The 16,668-nt window shown below is 40.7% G+C and overlaps 1 protein-coding gene across 10 annotated transcripts in view; it reads right to left on the reverse strand.

Moving 5' to 3' along the window:
* The window catches only part of ARPP21 (cAMP regulated phosphoprotein 21), an 896,408-nt gene that overhangs the window by 159,345 nt on the left and 720,395 nt on the right, over positions 1-16,668 (reverse strand). For 5 of the 10 annotated variants that reach the window (XM_029589611.1, XM_029589613.1, XM_029589610.1 and 2 more), the window contains 2 exons: positions 8,683-8,742; positions 4,609-4,838 (listed from right to left, as the gene is read on the reverse strand). In XM_029589611.1, the coding sequence (XP_029445471.1) occupies positions 4,609-4,838; positions 8,683-8,742 (290 nt within the window). The remainder of the gene's footprint in view (positions 1-4,608; positions 4,839-8,682; positions 8,743-16,668) is intronic. The other 5 variants (XM_029589612.1, XM_029589616.1, XM_029589614.1 and 2 more) reach the window with 3 other exon arrangements.

The raw sequence follows: 16,668 nt of genomic DNA on the forward strand, positions 1-16,668 counted from the left end.
AGCAGTCTGGCTGGCTGTGTTCAAATAACTGGGTTGAGAACAATTGTTGTAAAGCAACCTTCAAACTCTTATAAATAAATAAATAAATAAATAAATAAAAAATGTTAAAAGCTGAGGATATTTTAAAAAACAATGGCACCAAATTTACCCTTGCTTTTCAGCAGCAATAAGTTTCGTAGGCTTGCATTTTATCTTGAAAATCTCACAAAGTTTTGCCTTTCCTCCCCCCCTCCCCCTCCCGTAGTAATTTGACTACTATCAGGATTTTATGCACTGTCAATTCTATAAAGCAGTGCTATTTGCTGACACTTGAAACATCCTGGCTTTTTCAATGTGAAAAGGCAATCGCCCTGCTCTGTGCATATATCGACAGTGTTAATGCTGTCACTAAACACTTAGTACCAGCACTTAACACTTTGTAAATGGTTCTCCCTCCATCCCTGTATTCTAAGAAATCAAAGTGATGGAATCAAACTACACTACACATATTCTCTTGGGTTTATTAATTCGTTATAATCCTTCAAACAACTAAATTATATATAAAAAAAAAAGTTATTTTCCATCTGCTCTAATAGGTACTATACTATACGCTGAAGTCATGAAGCATAACTTTTTAAAAATTAAAAATGAACATTTCCTTAAGGCACCATTATAACAACTTATATTTATATATTTATAATTTTGTGTATAGTTAAGACTAAATCATAAAGATTCCTCTTAATCAATCTGACCTTTTTTCATTCTAGAGGACACAAAGTTTAAAGGTCCTGGAAACTCTTCTCATTAAAGGGTAGATTTTAAAACGCCGATGTGCGCTCGGCGTATCTCCCGGTACGCACGGAAGAGCAGGCAAAGTAAAAAGGGGTGGGCCAGGGGGCGGAGTCTAGGTGGGTGTGGGCGGGCCAGGACAGTACCATTAGACGCTGTCCCGCTGAAGCATGTGCCGGCAACCAGCCAGCCTGCGCAACTTACTACTGCTCGGGAGAGCAGGTAAGCGTGGATACAAAAAAAACAAAAAAGTAAGTTAGAAGGGTTTTAAGGGTCGGGGCGGAGAGGGGGAAAAGGGAGGCAGGGTAGGTAAAGGGTTAAGGAAGTTCCCTCCCAGTCTGTTTTTTTTTTTTTTTTTGAGTGTACTGGGAGGGGTCTGGGGAAGGCCCTATTGCATCACTGTGCGCTTCTAAGAAAATTCCCCTCCCTTGCGCGCACGAATCGGCACCTGCGCACGTTATAAAATTGGCGCATCCATGTGCACGCCCCGGGAACCATGCAGACATGGACACCCGCGCGTCTGTTTAAAAATCTACCAATAAGTATTTATTTATTTAGATATTTTATATACCGTCGTTCCAGGTATAGATCACAACGGTTTACAAAAGTAACATTCATGGCTATAAATCAACAAATAAAGACGGGGTTACAGAGTTAGTATTCATAACAGGCATTAACAGCTATCAACTGAAATGTTCCAATATATTTGACTAAAGATCTGGGACGTAGGCGAGGATTATAGACAATAAAATAAAACGTTATATTGATTCTTACATTCTCTCTCAAGTTTATTCCTCATGCTTCAATTACATCTCTTGTCCTTCTTGTTATGGTAGCTCTTTCCATTCTAATGTTTCTAAGTTAGGTTATAAGCATTTTTTGACTAGCCATGTGTTTAGTTCACATTTAAATCTTTCTGTCTGGTATCAAACGTAGTATCTCAGGTAGGGAATTCTAAAGTTCTATGGAAAATACACCATCTCTTACATTCATCATGTGCACGCTCCTTTATTGTAGTTACTAACATTGGGTAAATCAGGGGGCTTTCCTGCTGATCCTCATTAGAATCTCAATCAGGCATCACCATACATATACTCTATGTAAAATATGGACACCAGTGACTTGCTGTGATAAGGAAGACAGATGTCACATATGAAACAGCCAAGGCATCCCACATTTTACGGAAGAAACTGGCTGAAGGGAAATGCAGCCAAAGCTGCATAGACTGCAGTATTAACTGGTGACCCCAAGTGAAGACATTACAGGTGAAAAAAACCAAAACAAAACAGTGTATCTGGCTCTTAGTGCTCTATTTAAACAGCAAGTTTGCTTCCTTGTTGCGGGCTCCCTGGGAGTTCTTCCTGTGTCCCTTTCTACCTTATTAGGCAGTGAGTGGGCAAGCCTAGGGTTATCCCCTTGGTTGGCTTATGCCCGTAGGAAAAGGGGCGTCTCTGGGGAAAGAGAGCTCACAGGTTGTGTGGGAGAAGAGACAGGTTAACGAATAATGAGGAGGGCTGTGCAAAGCTTTGTTTCAGAGTCTACACCAGGACTATAATTGCTGATTAAATTTCTTCTCGAAAAATTTGGCTGCTGCAGTTTTTCTGTGCCTGTTGGAAGCCTTTTTGCCTTCCCCTTTGGCTCCTGAAGAGAAATTAAACTATGAGGGTGTTTGGGAGTGAACAGACATCACAGAAAAATGAAGCAACGGGGCTGATTTTTCAAAACATTGCGCGTGAAAAATGAGAATATATCTTGTACATGCACAAGTAGCCTCTACTTGGGTAATCGGTGATTTATAAAAGTTGAAAATACGTGCACATTTTCACATTTGCATACACAAACACGCGTAAAAAAGAGGAGGTCTGGGGCATTATGGGCAAGGCGAACCTTTACACACATAAATTGCTATTTTAAAAGGCACGGGTGTACATTTGCCAACTTACACATTTTTACACCTGCTAATGTCTGGCATGAGCTACATTAAATGTGGTTATTGTGCACAGGGTAAATTAACAGATGATAAAGTTAAAAAGTACTCGGAGAAATGTGAGAGTTTAGAAAAGCAGTTAAACCAGGCACAGGAGGTTCAATTAGGATTAATTAAATGGGAAACAGCAAACTCTAGAAGGATAGAGGTAATTGAGAATAATCAATGTTATAATAATTTGAGGATTCTGAACTTTCCATCAGTAAAACTTATTTCTCCTATGGAACAATTTAAAAGATTTTTGGGAGAGAATTTATTAATTACCCTGGAAAAAATTTCTTTAATAGAAAAAATATTTTATATTGTAACAAAAAAGAAGGAAGATGAAAATGTTTTGAATCAATCTCAACAATTAGATAACCTCACAAATTTCTTAGAAGAGTCAATGGAGGAACAAATTGAATCTAGAGGTACCTTATGTGTTAGGTTTTAGAAAATCGAGGATAGAGATAATATCTTAAAATTATTTTTGAGAAACAGAGAAAAATTATTTTTCAAAAAAATTTCAAAACTCTTCTATACCGTCGTTAAGTTAGGTAACCATCACAACGGTTTACATAGAGGCACGATAAAGTAAAATATGAGTGGTATAGATTTACAAGTTAAACATGTGCCAACAAAGTACGGTAACATTTTCGAATAATAAACTATGTGTATAAGTTGAGCCTATCTGTATGTTAGGAAATATTAGGCGGTTCGAAATTTGACATTACTAGGAACACCCAGATAAGAAGGAAAAATTTCCTTCAGATGGGCTCTGAAGTAAAACATTTAGGAGCCCAGATGATAGTTTACTTCCCTTGTACATGTGTTGTAAAACATTTAAATGAACGATTTGAATTTTTAGAACCTTCAGAACTTAGGAATTTTGGGATTCAAGATTGAAAAAATAGATTCTCTAGGTCGGTCATAGGTATGTAGTATGAATACATTTAATTCACCTAATTACATGAAAAGTTTTTCCTTATAATTTGCTCCAGTATGAATTGTAAGTAGGATCTCCTGTTTCTTTATAAAGGGCATAAACAAGAAAATTGTGGCTATGTTATAAAATGTTGGATTACCTGTTATAGTAGCCTTATCATTGACATGTATAATTACTGTCTAAAATATGTAAAATTGTATAAATAAATAAATTTAAAAAAAAATGTGGTTATTGTGTAGTATTCACTAGGTGGGAGGTTGGGGTGAAGAACCAGGAAGGACTTGATCTGGAGAAGGACTGGGCAAACTGGTGGACTTAAATGGTAAACTGGTTAATTTCATTTATGTACTCATATTAAAATTGGCCATCTTACGTGTGTAAAACAGGACTTACATGAGTAAGTCCTATTTTACTTTTAGCCATAAAATATACACAAATATAGTTTTAAAATACACTGCATGTATATTGCATTGATATATGTGGTTTCAAACCATTGCATGTATTCCCACGTAAATCTTCATATGCTCGTATGATGCAGGGCAGAGATATGTATATTTTATAGAATGCACGTATATTATACGCTGGGGTTATAAAATACTTGCTTAGATCTGCTCATGGCCATGTATGCACATAGATGTCACTGCATGCATTTGTTTGAAAGTTCGCCTTCCTGTTTGTTTCTGGCCTACCCACCAGCAATCTGTAATAAGTCAACACATTTTGATAAATGACTCTAATAGTTGGCTAGGTTTTAAGTTATCCGGGTATGTATATTCAGCAGACAAATTATCCTGCTGAATATCCAGAACAAATTATCCATTCACCCTTTTTCGAACACTGTCCCATAAGTTTTTGTCTGATATAGGTAGATAAAACAGCACTGATGTAAAAAATACCCTATGTATTATTAAACCTATACAGTACTAACTACCTGTTTTAGATAGCTTGCCAGTACTCCTGTTACTGGATGAGCTATCACCCCTTGTTAGCACAGTTATTCCACCAAAACTTGCTGTCTTTGTTATGGATGGCTTCAAATTGCGATTGGAGCTGTCTGAGTCCGTACTGCTCCACGGTCTTGGGTCTGTCCATTTCAGTTCATTCTCTGTACTGCTTTGCCGACTTCCAGATGCCTTCCCCGTGCTGTCTCTGTTACCTCTAGAACACCATAGAGAGTTAAAAAGAGAAGAAACAAAAGAACAAGTATTTACAGAGTTATAAAAATAAGACAATGGTTGGGGTACAATAAATGGCTTTATATCTCAAGGTCACTTTAGCATAAGCAGCTGCACATTTTCATATCTCCCCCACCATTATTAACATTTTCAATCACTGGGCTGACCTGGTGGCTCATTGGCAAGTGCTGTACACATTTATGCAGGGGACCTAGGCTTGATTCCTGGGTCATCAACCTATGGTAACACCTAATGGCCAGATTCAGGATCAATATAAGCCAGGTTCTGGAGGAAGCTATGGTTTGTGGTCCCTAGCCAAGGACTATCTCTGTGATGGACGGGATGAATTGAGGAAGGATATGAAATGAGATTGGCGTGAACCCATAAGTAGTTGTGAATGAAGGCCCATCATGCTGCTGTTCTACTGAGGCTAATTCTGACTGAGCTGGAAGCCCAAACAAAGAGCAAGAGAAAACTATTGGACCTTCTCAAATAATAATTTTCATCAACTAGCTCCTTGCAAGATTACTCTCACAGATTGTATTGGCTAAAACATGGTTGCAGTTTTGTTACTTGATTATAATTCAAATTCATTTACAATTAAGTGACAAATATAAATCATGGATAAATTATCAGATCAATGTATTATAAGGCAATAGGAAACCAAAATCAACACTAAATGTAACAACAAAACAGAGAGAACATGGTATATAGTCAGACTTACAGGCCGATACTATAAAGTGAGCTCAGCTAAACGCAATGTTTTACCCGCAGTTGGACGCGTGTTTTCGATGCGCGTCCACTACTCCTTATACAGCAAGGGGTAGATTTTTAAACCCAAGTGTGCACGTCCATGTGCGCACACTTCCCGGAGCACGCACATGGACGCACCAATTTTATAATATGCGTGTGCCAGTGTGCACATGTTATAAAATCTGGGGGCTGCGCACACATTCGTGCCGGATTTTATAATTCACGAGTACATGTGTGTGTGTGTGAGACACGCGCAAGGGGGGGGGGGGGGAATTATGCAATTTCCACGTGACAATACATCCCGACCTTCCCCAGTTCCCTCCCAGTTCATTCCAATTAAGGAGTGGTCTGGGAGGGAACTTGCCTACCTAACCTCCCTTCCCCTCTCCTCCCCACCACCAAACCTAACTATTCCTTTTTTTTTTTGTTTCAATACTTACTTCATGGCCCGACCTGAAATAAGTTGCGCGCGCTGGGACAGCAATGAATGGCGCAGTCCCAGCCCACTCCAAGCCCACCTCTCCCCACCCAGAACTCACCCCCAGGCCTGCCCCTTCAAAGAGGCCCGGCAGTTCTGCGCATAACAGGAGTTATGCGCATGGCCGGGCCCCTTTGAAAATAGGTGCAGGGCACGCAAGGCCCGGCCTCATGGGTAACCACTGTTTTTTACACGTGCAAATTTTTTGAAAATCTACCCTGAAGGGGTATAGTGCATCGAAAACGCATATCCAACCCCTCTCCCTCAAAACTAATAGTGCTCATCGCATGCAATTGCACGTTGTTGAGGCTATTAGTTATTTACCCGGGATACTAAAAAACAAAAATATGCGGCCTTGGGCAGGTATTTTCTGAGCAGTCCAAAAAAGTGTATAGAAAAGCAGAAAATACTGCTTTTCTGTACACCCTCTGATTTAATATCCTACGATATTAACTCTGAGGAACCAAAAATGTTTAAAAAAAAAAAAAGTGCTGGCCAGTCAGGTTAGGAAAACAGATGCTCAATTTTACCTGCGTCTGTTTTCCTAACCCATGGTTGTCAGCTGGTTCAGAAAACTGACGCTCACAAAATTGAGCATCTGTTTTCTGAACCCGCTGGCAGCCCCCTCTCTAGGGCCAAGGAGATGCTAAGTACGTGTTATCGTCCCCAGCACCTCCTTTTAGCGTGACCCCTCATTTAAATACAGGATCGCATGCCCAGGAGAGGTGGCCTGGCGCACACTGGGAGAGCAGGCGCTCAACACTGAGTGCCCGTTTTCCTGCGCTCCTTACAGAATCGGCCTGATGGTGTAGAAGCCTGGTCTAATAAAGAGAAAATGCCAGCTATAATACTGTACCAGCTTTGGGTGGCAAAGGAAGGAAATGGCCTGCTTTCCATAATTTCTTTCCTGAGATCTTTGAAGTAACTGTCTTAATCCATTGTTATTAGTAGTGTGGGAATCATGAAATCTGTTTTGAAACTGCTTTCTGCTGTATCACTGTTGAGCTATCTGTTAAGATGATTGACTCCCCTTTGCCGATGCAGCCTATCTGCTCTACCCCTTTGCTCATTCACTCCTAAAACCATTCATGCTGACAGAGAGGAAACAGAAGATGGAATAAGGTCAGCAGGAAATGAGATCAGAGCCAAGCGGCCCTCTTATGCCTCCAGCTCATGTCCTCCCCCTATCAATGTCCATCCACTGATTTAAGTTTTGGCAGGGAGAGATATTACAGGCCGCTTTGAATAGTTATCCTACCCATCCTGTCTCCCGCTGTGGCATGAAAACGGGATTAGTCAGGGATGGTGGTAGGGGCCACTGGTGTGGGGCTGGAAGGAGGTGCCTTGGGCTGTAGTCATATTGCAGTCTAACTGCTAACAACTCTGGACTTCATTAGTGAATGAATGAACAAACAAAATTACTCTTTACTTTTTGTTCACCTCATTACATCATTTTATTTATCCTACTTTTTTTTTTTTATCTTATTTATATCTTATGTCTTAGAAAAGAAATCAAAAAATCAAACACTACTGCAGAAGGTGACAGATTTAATAAATGGTAGACATCTGCTTAGAGAGCTTGAGGTCAGCTAGGGATGGCTGCATTGATTTTTAACAAACTGGGTCACCTGTAGATAGCCAACATTAATTAGCAGTCTGTAATGCTGTCAACTGCTATCTCAAATGTGATGCCACTGAATACCACTTAAGTAAATGAAATGCTGAAAAGACTGCCTGCTTTTTAAAGAGGGTGCCACCATTTGAAACACATTAAAAAGGTTATTATTGAAAGCATGTTAAGAAACCTTGTATTTCCTAAAACTAGGGTATAGATGTCAAACCATTGTTCATGACATGCCCTGAAGAATTGATTTCTTGCCTACAGCATAGAATTCCTAAAGATGCAGGTGACTTCCAGGAGAAAGATTAACTCATCATTTTTGTTTTATTTTTAAGAAAAAAAAGAGTGACAAAGAATTTGCAGTGTGGCAGTAGTGGATGAATAATTACATTTCATTTTTAATTCATTGATGATAGCCCCACATAAGTGTTGGCACTTGCAAATACATCTAACTCTACCATTATACAATGCTTACCTCACAGAGAGGGTGATTTTCAAAGCTATTAATGTGGTTACATAGCGATTTTCCCAGATAAAACATCTAGGCTGAAAACTGTTCTCATAGCAGATAAAACTATGTGCAGATAAAACTATGTGCAGGATTGTGCAACATGCATGCTTTTAGCCACAAGAAAAAGACATTCCTGTGAGCATATGCAGATTGGAGTTTGAAAACAGTGCACACATATTAGATTGAATTGCATGTGTGGCATCTTGCACCTTTTCCCTTTTGCTACCCACCCAAATTGCAAGTTCAGATAATATGAGTGCTTTTTTTTTTTTTTTTTTTTTTTTTTAACATTTAGACCTTTCACTTAATTTTCAAAGAAAAACAACACAGATAGTTTCTCTTAAAATTTGCATCAAATATGTAATTTAAAATCACAGGCACAGTCTGCCTCTATATGCCTACTTGATAATTGCCCCCTACATTACTGGGCATATGACCTGGAAGACATATTGAATCAAACACACCTGAATAACTGTCTTTTCTTCTGGGTATCATTACATATGCTACTGTCTTCCAACAGCCTGCTAAAAATAACAAAAAGAAAGACTGTTAAAAAAAAAAAGCAAGAGTAGACTATAGTTATTTTTGTCTTTACTTGATGTTATATCAGTTCAAGCAAATCACTGACCTTTACAGAACGTCAGGTACCACATGCAGTTCTAACAGCCATATTTAGTCCTGGAGAAAACGAGAATCTTAGGTTGTGACACCTTTAAAAAGACAAAAAAAAAAAAAAAAAAGCTGTTTGTAGTACATGAGCTCCCAAGCTCACACAGTTCCCTTATTCAGACATGAAGGGCCCCGTCTGTTCTCAAAACCTCATGTACTACAACATCCTTTTTGTTGTTTCTTTAAAAAGGTATCACAACTTTCTAGACTCTAGGTAAAGGATACACAATTTAATACTTAAGACTGTGGGGTTATTAAGGCGCAAGATATTATTGCAATGCTCACTGTGGACTAAAGTACTAAATCTGTGCCTCAGCGCTTTGTCAGTGTAATGCCGGCATCCCCAAACTCTGTCCTTGAGGGTCGCAAACCAGTCAGGTTGTGAGGATTTCTATTTGCATGCCCTGTTCCCATTGTGTACAAACAGATCTCATGCACATGTGTAAATTATAAAAACCCTGACTGGGTTGTGGTCCTCAAGGACCAAGTTTGGAGACCCTGGTATAGTATAAGCTCCTTAAACACTCTATTGGTGGTCAATACAGAACTAGTATAGTTGCCATCTTGTAGGTGAATTTTAAAAACCTGACGCATGCTAAAATTAGAGGACGTGCGAATATGTTGGGCCGAAGCATGCCGAGCGGATTTAAAAGCTGCTCACATACGTGCGTACACGCTGCCGTGCGCACAAACGAAAGCTTCCAAAATGGGGCGGGGCATTGGCTTTACGGGATTTTAACATGAAATTGGCTCGCACACTGGCGAGTGCTGGGGTCCCCTGCCGCATAGCTTTACTTCTGCTATTGATGATGTGCAAGTTATAAAACAAAAAAAAAAATCTAGGCAGGTCAGTGGGGTTTTAAAGGTCAGGGCTAACAGGGAGGAAGGGAGGCTTTTAAACTGGGGGGGGGGGGTATTTGGAAGTCCTATCCCTTAATTGGGTGAACTGAGAACAAACTGGGAAAACTGGCAACGGTTTCAGCATGCTAAAATCCCCCCCCATTTACTCGGTAGAAGCAGCATTTGCGCACACAGGTGCACATCCACTTAAAATTCAGTGCACATGTGCACGCAGTCAGGCTATTTTATAACATGCACGCATAGACACATATTATATGCATATATTATAAAATAGCTGGCTTTAAAACCTTGGGGGGGGGAGGTTGGAGGATCTAGCTGCTAACTGGGCAAACTAGAAAACTGGGAATGGCGAGGGCACGCGCACATGTTAAAACCCCCCGACTTACGCGGCAGAAGTGGAACTAGCGCAGCCATATGCGAGCCCACTTAAAATTTAGTGTATGTATGTGCACGTCCAGGCTATTTTATAACACGCATGCATATACGAGCACAAGTTATATCACAGTTGTGTGCCTGAGTGTGGGCCACCACATGCATACAAATGCACGCTCATGCGCCAGTTTGAAAGTTACCATTCTTGAGGAAAACTTTCTAAACTGCTCATGGGCACTCCTATACATGTATACGGGTGCACATTAATTTGCTACTGTCCTACACACAAATGATATGCACAGGTTATAACATATGAGAACATATGCGTGCACACATGCTCGCGTATGTAAAAACCACGACCCACACAAGTTCAGAAACTAACGGCACTTATCTGGATAAGTTCCGATTTATGCAGTTAAGTAGAGGCACTGAAGCAGATAAGTCTGAAAAGTGCAACCTGTCCACCTAAATAGCACTTTTCTGACTTATCCGGGGTGTAAACCAAAAAAATGCTATTTGTCTGGATAAGTTCAAATTTGTCTACGTAGTGGCAAAAACTCTACTTAGCCAGATAAGTTGGAATTTAGCCGGATAAGTGTGCGCAAATTATATTCCTGTGTATTTGTACTTCGAATTTTAAAGGGATATGTGAATACATTGTACTTGTGTTATTTAGACACATTTACCCTCACCCCCCATAAGTTGGTTTTTACAACGTTAAGTCAGCGGATTTTATAACATGCCTGTGGCAATGAAATTAACAGTTTTACCAATCAGACTACCAGTTCGCCCAGTCCATCTGCAGCTGATGAAGACCCTGGTGGCTCTTCAGCCTGAAATTTCCCCACCATCCAGACCCCCTTCCCAGTCATTTTTTTCACTTTTAATATATTTAAAAGAGACTTGTGCGCAACACTTTTGCAGGTTGAAAAATAGCAACTTATTCACATAACTGTTGGCCCCTCTCTGGAACAGTCCTGTCCCGCCCCTTTAATTACATGCTCAGGTTTACTCGTGGATCCTTTGCTGCTACATAGATGGAAAACGTTTTAACTTACCCGCATAAATTTTGCTTTTATTTTAGACTTATCTGGCCATCTTACATATTTAGTTAAGTCAGAAAAGTGTTATACGGACAAGTAGCACTTTTCAGACTTATCCAGTCAAGTGCCACTATTTAGCCACATAAATCGGAACTTATCCAGAATAGTGTCGCTACTTTTCCGGATAAGTCCCAACTTGTGCGGCTTGCAGTTTTTATATACACAAGCATGTGTGTGCATACGTACTCGAATTTTATAATCTGCGCATATCATTTGCACGCATGTTATAAAATACAGTAGTAAATTTGCATGTGGCCATATGCACATGTATATGGGCGCACGCAAGCAGCTTCAAAAGCTATCTTGCTTTTGATTTAGTGCATGCTATCTGAATGCACACTATTTCAAGTTAGTTTAGTTTATTATAATTTAATATATAGCATGTTTTAATGTGCACTAAAAACAAAAGAAGAATAAATCCAAAATTTCATATTTTTTTGTTTTGTTTGAAAGAACGCCATGAAACAATATAGACAATGTCGTTGACATTGTCTGTGTTGCATATGAAAGCACATCCCCCCTATTGGTGTCACTTACTTGTATCAACAGCACATTGGCATAAAAGTGGCAATTTCTGGCACTCGCATGTCCCAGATAATGTGGAGTTTGTCTCCTCCTTTTCTTTCCTAGAATTTTTCTTCCTTCTTGTTCTCCCTCTCTACTAGCATCTTTCCCCTTACTTTACTCCTCCTTCTTACCCGTTTGAAGCATCTCTTACCTACCTCAAGTATGTTTGTGCCCCTCCTCCTCCTTTCCCTGCACAGAGCCCTAGTCCCAGCAGCAGTGTAGCGGCCCAGATCATCTTCCAGCCCTTCCCCTATTTCTGCATGTGCCCGCTCTGTCTCTCTTCCCTTTCACTCCTTCACTTTTTGTGGCTCTTCGTCTTTCTCTCCTCCATCTCCTCCCTTTTGTTGTTTTTTTGTTTCTCTGTTGCCTTCTGCCCTTTCCTTTGCCCTATTTCTCTCCTTTTGCCTCTTATGCTGCAGTGCAGTACACTATTGCAGCAGCAAAAGCAGGGCCATAAAAGCAGAGAGACCTTTGCACAAGTACTGTTACTTCCTGCTTCCCCTCCCATGGGCATTGAGTTAGAAACTGGAAATTTTGTGCCTTGGATAAATTAATTGGTATACTATAACGGCCTTTAAAGAGTCGCGTCTTCAAAGCAAAGTGGTATGCTTGAAAAGTATCCAGTGTATTGACTAGTGATTTCTGGTTAGTGTTTTTACCCCTGCACTGAATAACGTTTTAATTTTTAAGGCATTCCTGGATCTTCTCTTGAGCAAAGGAGTAGGAATCAGCAGGATTCCCACATGTTTTGAGTATCGTGCACGGTACATAGAAGTAATGTAGATATGGTGTTGTCACTAACTTGCCAAGTAGGAAATTCACTGGTCAGCGCTGCCCACTAACAGCCCACTTTAGCTGACATCACATTGGAAATCTCCATTAAGTATTAATTCAACTTAAATATATACATTAGTCTGAAAAGAATTAATACCCACTAAAGGCCTGATTTTCAAAAGCCTGGAGACGCTTAAAAAATGGGTTTTACAGGTGTAAATGCACTTTACCTGATTAAATATGCTTTTGAAAATTGCTACAATATATACCATTGAATTGTCCATCGGATATACCTAAGTACACTTTTGCGGGTAACTAGCTTTTGAAAATTGCTATAATAGTAGTTGCATTTACACGTGTAAATCCTTTTGAAAATTAACACTTAAAACGGTAACTTTTAAACTGGCATGCGGGTATACACGTGTGGTGTTCATAGGCCCATGCCCATGGCTATTTTATAACATAAGAACATGCCATACTGGGTCAGACCAAGGGTTCATCAAGCCCAGAATCCTGTTTCCAACAGAGGCCGAATCTGACAAGTACCCAAAAACTAAGTCTATTCCATGTTACTGTTGCTAGTAATAGCAGTGGCTATTTTCTAAGACAACTTAATTAATAGCAGGTAATGGACTTCTCCAAGAACTTATCCGATCCTTTTTTAAACCCAGCCTAACTGCACTAACAACATCCCCTGGCAACAAATTCCAGAGTTTAAATGTGCTCCATGTTAACTTCATGGAGTGCCCCCTAGTTCTCCTATTATCCGAAAGTGTAAATAACCAATTCACATTTACCCATTCTAGACCTCTCATGACTTTAAACACCTCTATCATATCCCCCCCCTCAGCCGTCTTCTCCAAGCTGAACAGCCCTAACCTCTTTATGCATGCATGTTATAAAATAGCCTGGCCGTGAGCGCATGTGCCCCGAATTTTAAGAGGATGCGCACCTGTGTGTGCAAATGCTGCTTCTACCGAGTAAGTGGGGAGATTTTAAAAGCCAAGCACACTGACGCTATTGCCAGTTTTCCCAGTTCATTGCCAGTTCGCCCAGTTAAGGGATTTGACTTCCAAATCACCCAGGTTTAATAGCCTATACTCCCCCCCAGTTACCACAGACCATTTAAACCCCTCAGAAATGGCTTGATCCTTTTATTGTATGCCTTACATGTCATCCATAGCAGAAGTAGTTATGTGGCAGGAAACCGGGGCACATAAGTAGTTACGTACACATCTCTTGCCCAGGCTCCAAAATGCCAAAACCCTGTCCGGATCCTGCCATCTCCCTCCTTTTTGGAAATTTTTTTATCTGTGCACACCAAGGCACTTATGCATGTATACAAGCACTTTTAAAAATACGGTTGGCACACATAAACCCTACTTTTTCATGCATCCCCTTAATTGATGCATTGGCCGGGCTTTTAAAATTCACCTGTAATCTTACTAGTGTGTATTATTTCAGTTAGTGCTTACTAGTTCGGGTTAGTGTACACTACTTCAATTTTAGCATGCACTATTTTAACTTAGCATACACTAATTTAATTTAGTGCACAGTATGGGGTGAATTTTAAAAGAGTTGCATGCATTAAAAGGCCCATATACATGAGTATCGAGGCTGAGCGCGAGCAACTCCTATTTTAAAACAGCCAAATTATGCACCCATGTGCGGGTGAGTGAGCAACAGAATTTGTGAAAAAAGGGACAGTCAGGACATGTCAGGGGTGGGGCCAATGTTTACGTGTGTATATCCATATTGGAATTACTGTGCACTAATTTGATTGTGTATACGAAAAATGACAAATTTTAAAATGAAAATTCAAAATAAAGCTTAAAAATCAGAAATGAAAAACAAATGTCAAATGAAATGAAATATTTTGCCCTATACAGCCCAGCACCAATAATGGAGGTCTCTCATTTCCTTCCCCTTATCTTGGTGACACCTAAGTGCTTGAAAGCGGCATTGTACACGGCAATTTTTGGCACAATCACATATTCCAGAATAAGTTGATTGACTGTCTTCCCCACCATATCCTGCTAGTTCTAGGGTGGGAAAAAGGTAAGTCCAGCGAGTGCCAATTTTTGAGCCTAGTACCATTGGATCTGAAATTTCATAGCATGAAGCTCAGAGTGAATGCCTTTAATATACTTGCGATATGTCAAAAGGGCAAATCAAATGTTGGCTTTACATGTTCACAGTGGGGCAGATTTTAAAAGATTAACACGTGTAACCACTCCTGCGTGCACCAAGCCTATTTTGCATAGGACAGGCGACACGTGCAAAGCCCCGGGACGCGCGTATGTCCCGGGGTGGGACTGAGGCCTCCGGCACAGCGGCCATGCTGGGGGATCGCGTGTCGACAGCTGGCTGGCGCGCGCAAGTTACGCCTGCCTCTGGCAGGCGTAATTTACAAAATAAAGTTAGGGGGGATTTAGGTAGGGCTGGGGGGCGGGTTAGATAGGGGAAGGGGGGGGGACAGAAGGAAAGATCCCTCCGAGGCCGCTCCAATTTCGGAGCGACCTCGGAGGGAATGGGGAAAGCCATCGGGGCTCCCCTAGGGCTGGGTGCACGCAAAGTACACTAATGTGCACCCCCTTGTGCGCGCCAACCCCGGATTTTATAACATGTGTGCACATGTTATAAAATCGGATGTACATTTGTGCGCACTGGGTAGTGCGCACAAATTAGGCCGCACGCGTAGGTTTAAAAATCCACTCCAATGATTTTAACACAGGTTGCAAGGCCGTTATACTAAATTGCATTCATATTGATGATTTAAATGAGACACATGTTACCACAGATGGTAAAGTAAGTACATTGATATAAATGGTAATGCAATAACATAATTATACCTCCACAAAAGTCTGGTTCAGTTTGTTTTTTTTTACCTTAAAACATGTATATAACATTTTTCATATTTTAATGTGTGCAATTTTTCATTGCACTAATAGGAAGAGAGTTATTTTACATTTGCGTCTCATTACCTAATTAGCAAAGATTTTGCATTAACACTAACACAAGCTAGTTTACGCTTGTTAATAGCACTGATAATGTGTATGTTAACTTGGGATGTGAAGCCCCAAAATTTTTGGTATGGTTCATTTTTTTGCTTCAGGGGTTAAGTTTTGTTTTCATTCAGCTCATTTAATGTTTTGGGGTTTTTTTTTTTTGTTTGTTTGGTCCATTTGCCAAACTGAAAAAAAAATTAAGCAAGAAAAAAGCTCCCAAAACAAAAGAAACACTGAAACAATTAAAAAAAAAAAAAAAAGGGCTTTCAGCACCCCTGGCTGGGCCTTCTGGACCCAAAATCTGCTTGAGCTTGGTGCTGAGGCCTAGGCCCAAACCACAACTAAGGCTGGAGCCCTCCTCGTGTGGAAGACTTGACAGACAGGGGAGTTCTCACCTTGGCCCCAACTTACCCCTTTCCTGAATCCTGCTTGTACAACAGCCGAAACTAGGCTGGGTCACACCTGCCTGGGTCCTGGCACTTTAAAACTGTGCGCCTGGAGAATGGCTGATGCCACTTTGATGTATGGTTGTAGTTATATATGGCCATATTTCAAAATGGTGCCAACTGCACTTGTGGAAGATGCTGAAGTAATGTCACTTTAGCCCCATGCTCCAAGCAGATGGTGCCATTTTTAAAGCACTGGGGCCTGCACAGGAGCAATGGTCCTGGCCTGGGCCGCAGTGCAGTGCCCAGTCCAGAGCTAGGCCTTGGTGCTGGGCTCAGCCCACAGATAGACCTTGGCACTGCACCTGCCTGAGACAAAACATTGGTGTCAGGATCTGCCTGGGAATGCAGGGCCTTACTATCTTTGGATTTGAATGTTTAAACTATTCCAGCTATTTTTGAAAATTTGTGCATCCAGGACTGACCAGTGGTATCATAGTTAAAACATTAAAGCTGCTTGTCCACTGATATTTTTGAACTGGGGAAAGGGCCTAGCGGGTCGCCGCGTACATCTACTGAAATCCCCCCCCCCCCCCCCCCCCCACCCACTTATGCACGCGACTGGCACGCACTCGCACGCGCCAATATAAAAACATGTGCACGGGTAGCAAATTTTATAACATGCATGCGTCAATGTGCACACGTTATAA

Source organism: Rhinatrema bivittatum, chromosome 2 (assembly GCF_901001135.1).
Source record: "Rhinatrema bivittatum chromosome 2, aRhiBiv1.1, whole genome shotgun sequence".
Classification (NCBI taxonomy): Eukaryota; Metazoa; Chordata; class Amphibia; order Gymnophiona; family Rhinatrematidae; genus Rhinatrema; species Rhinatrema bivittatum.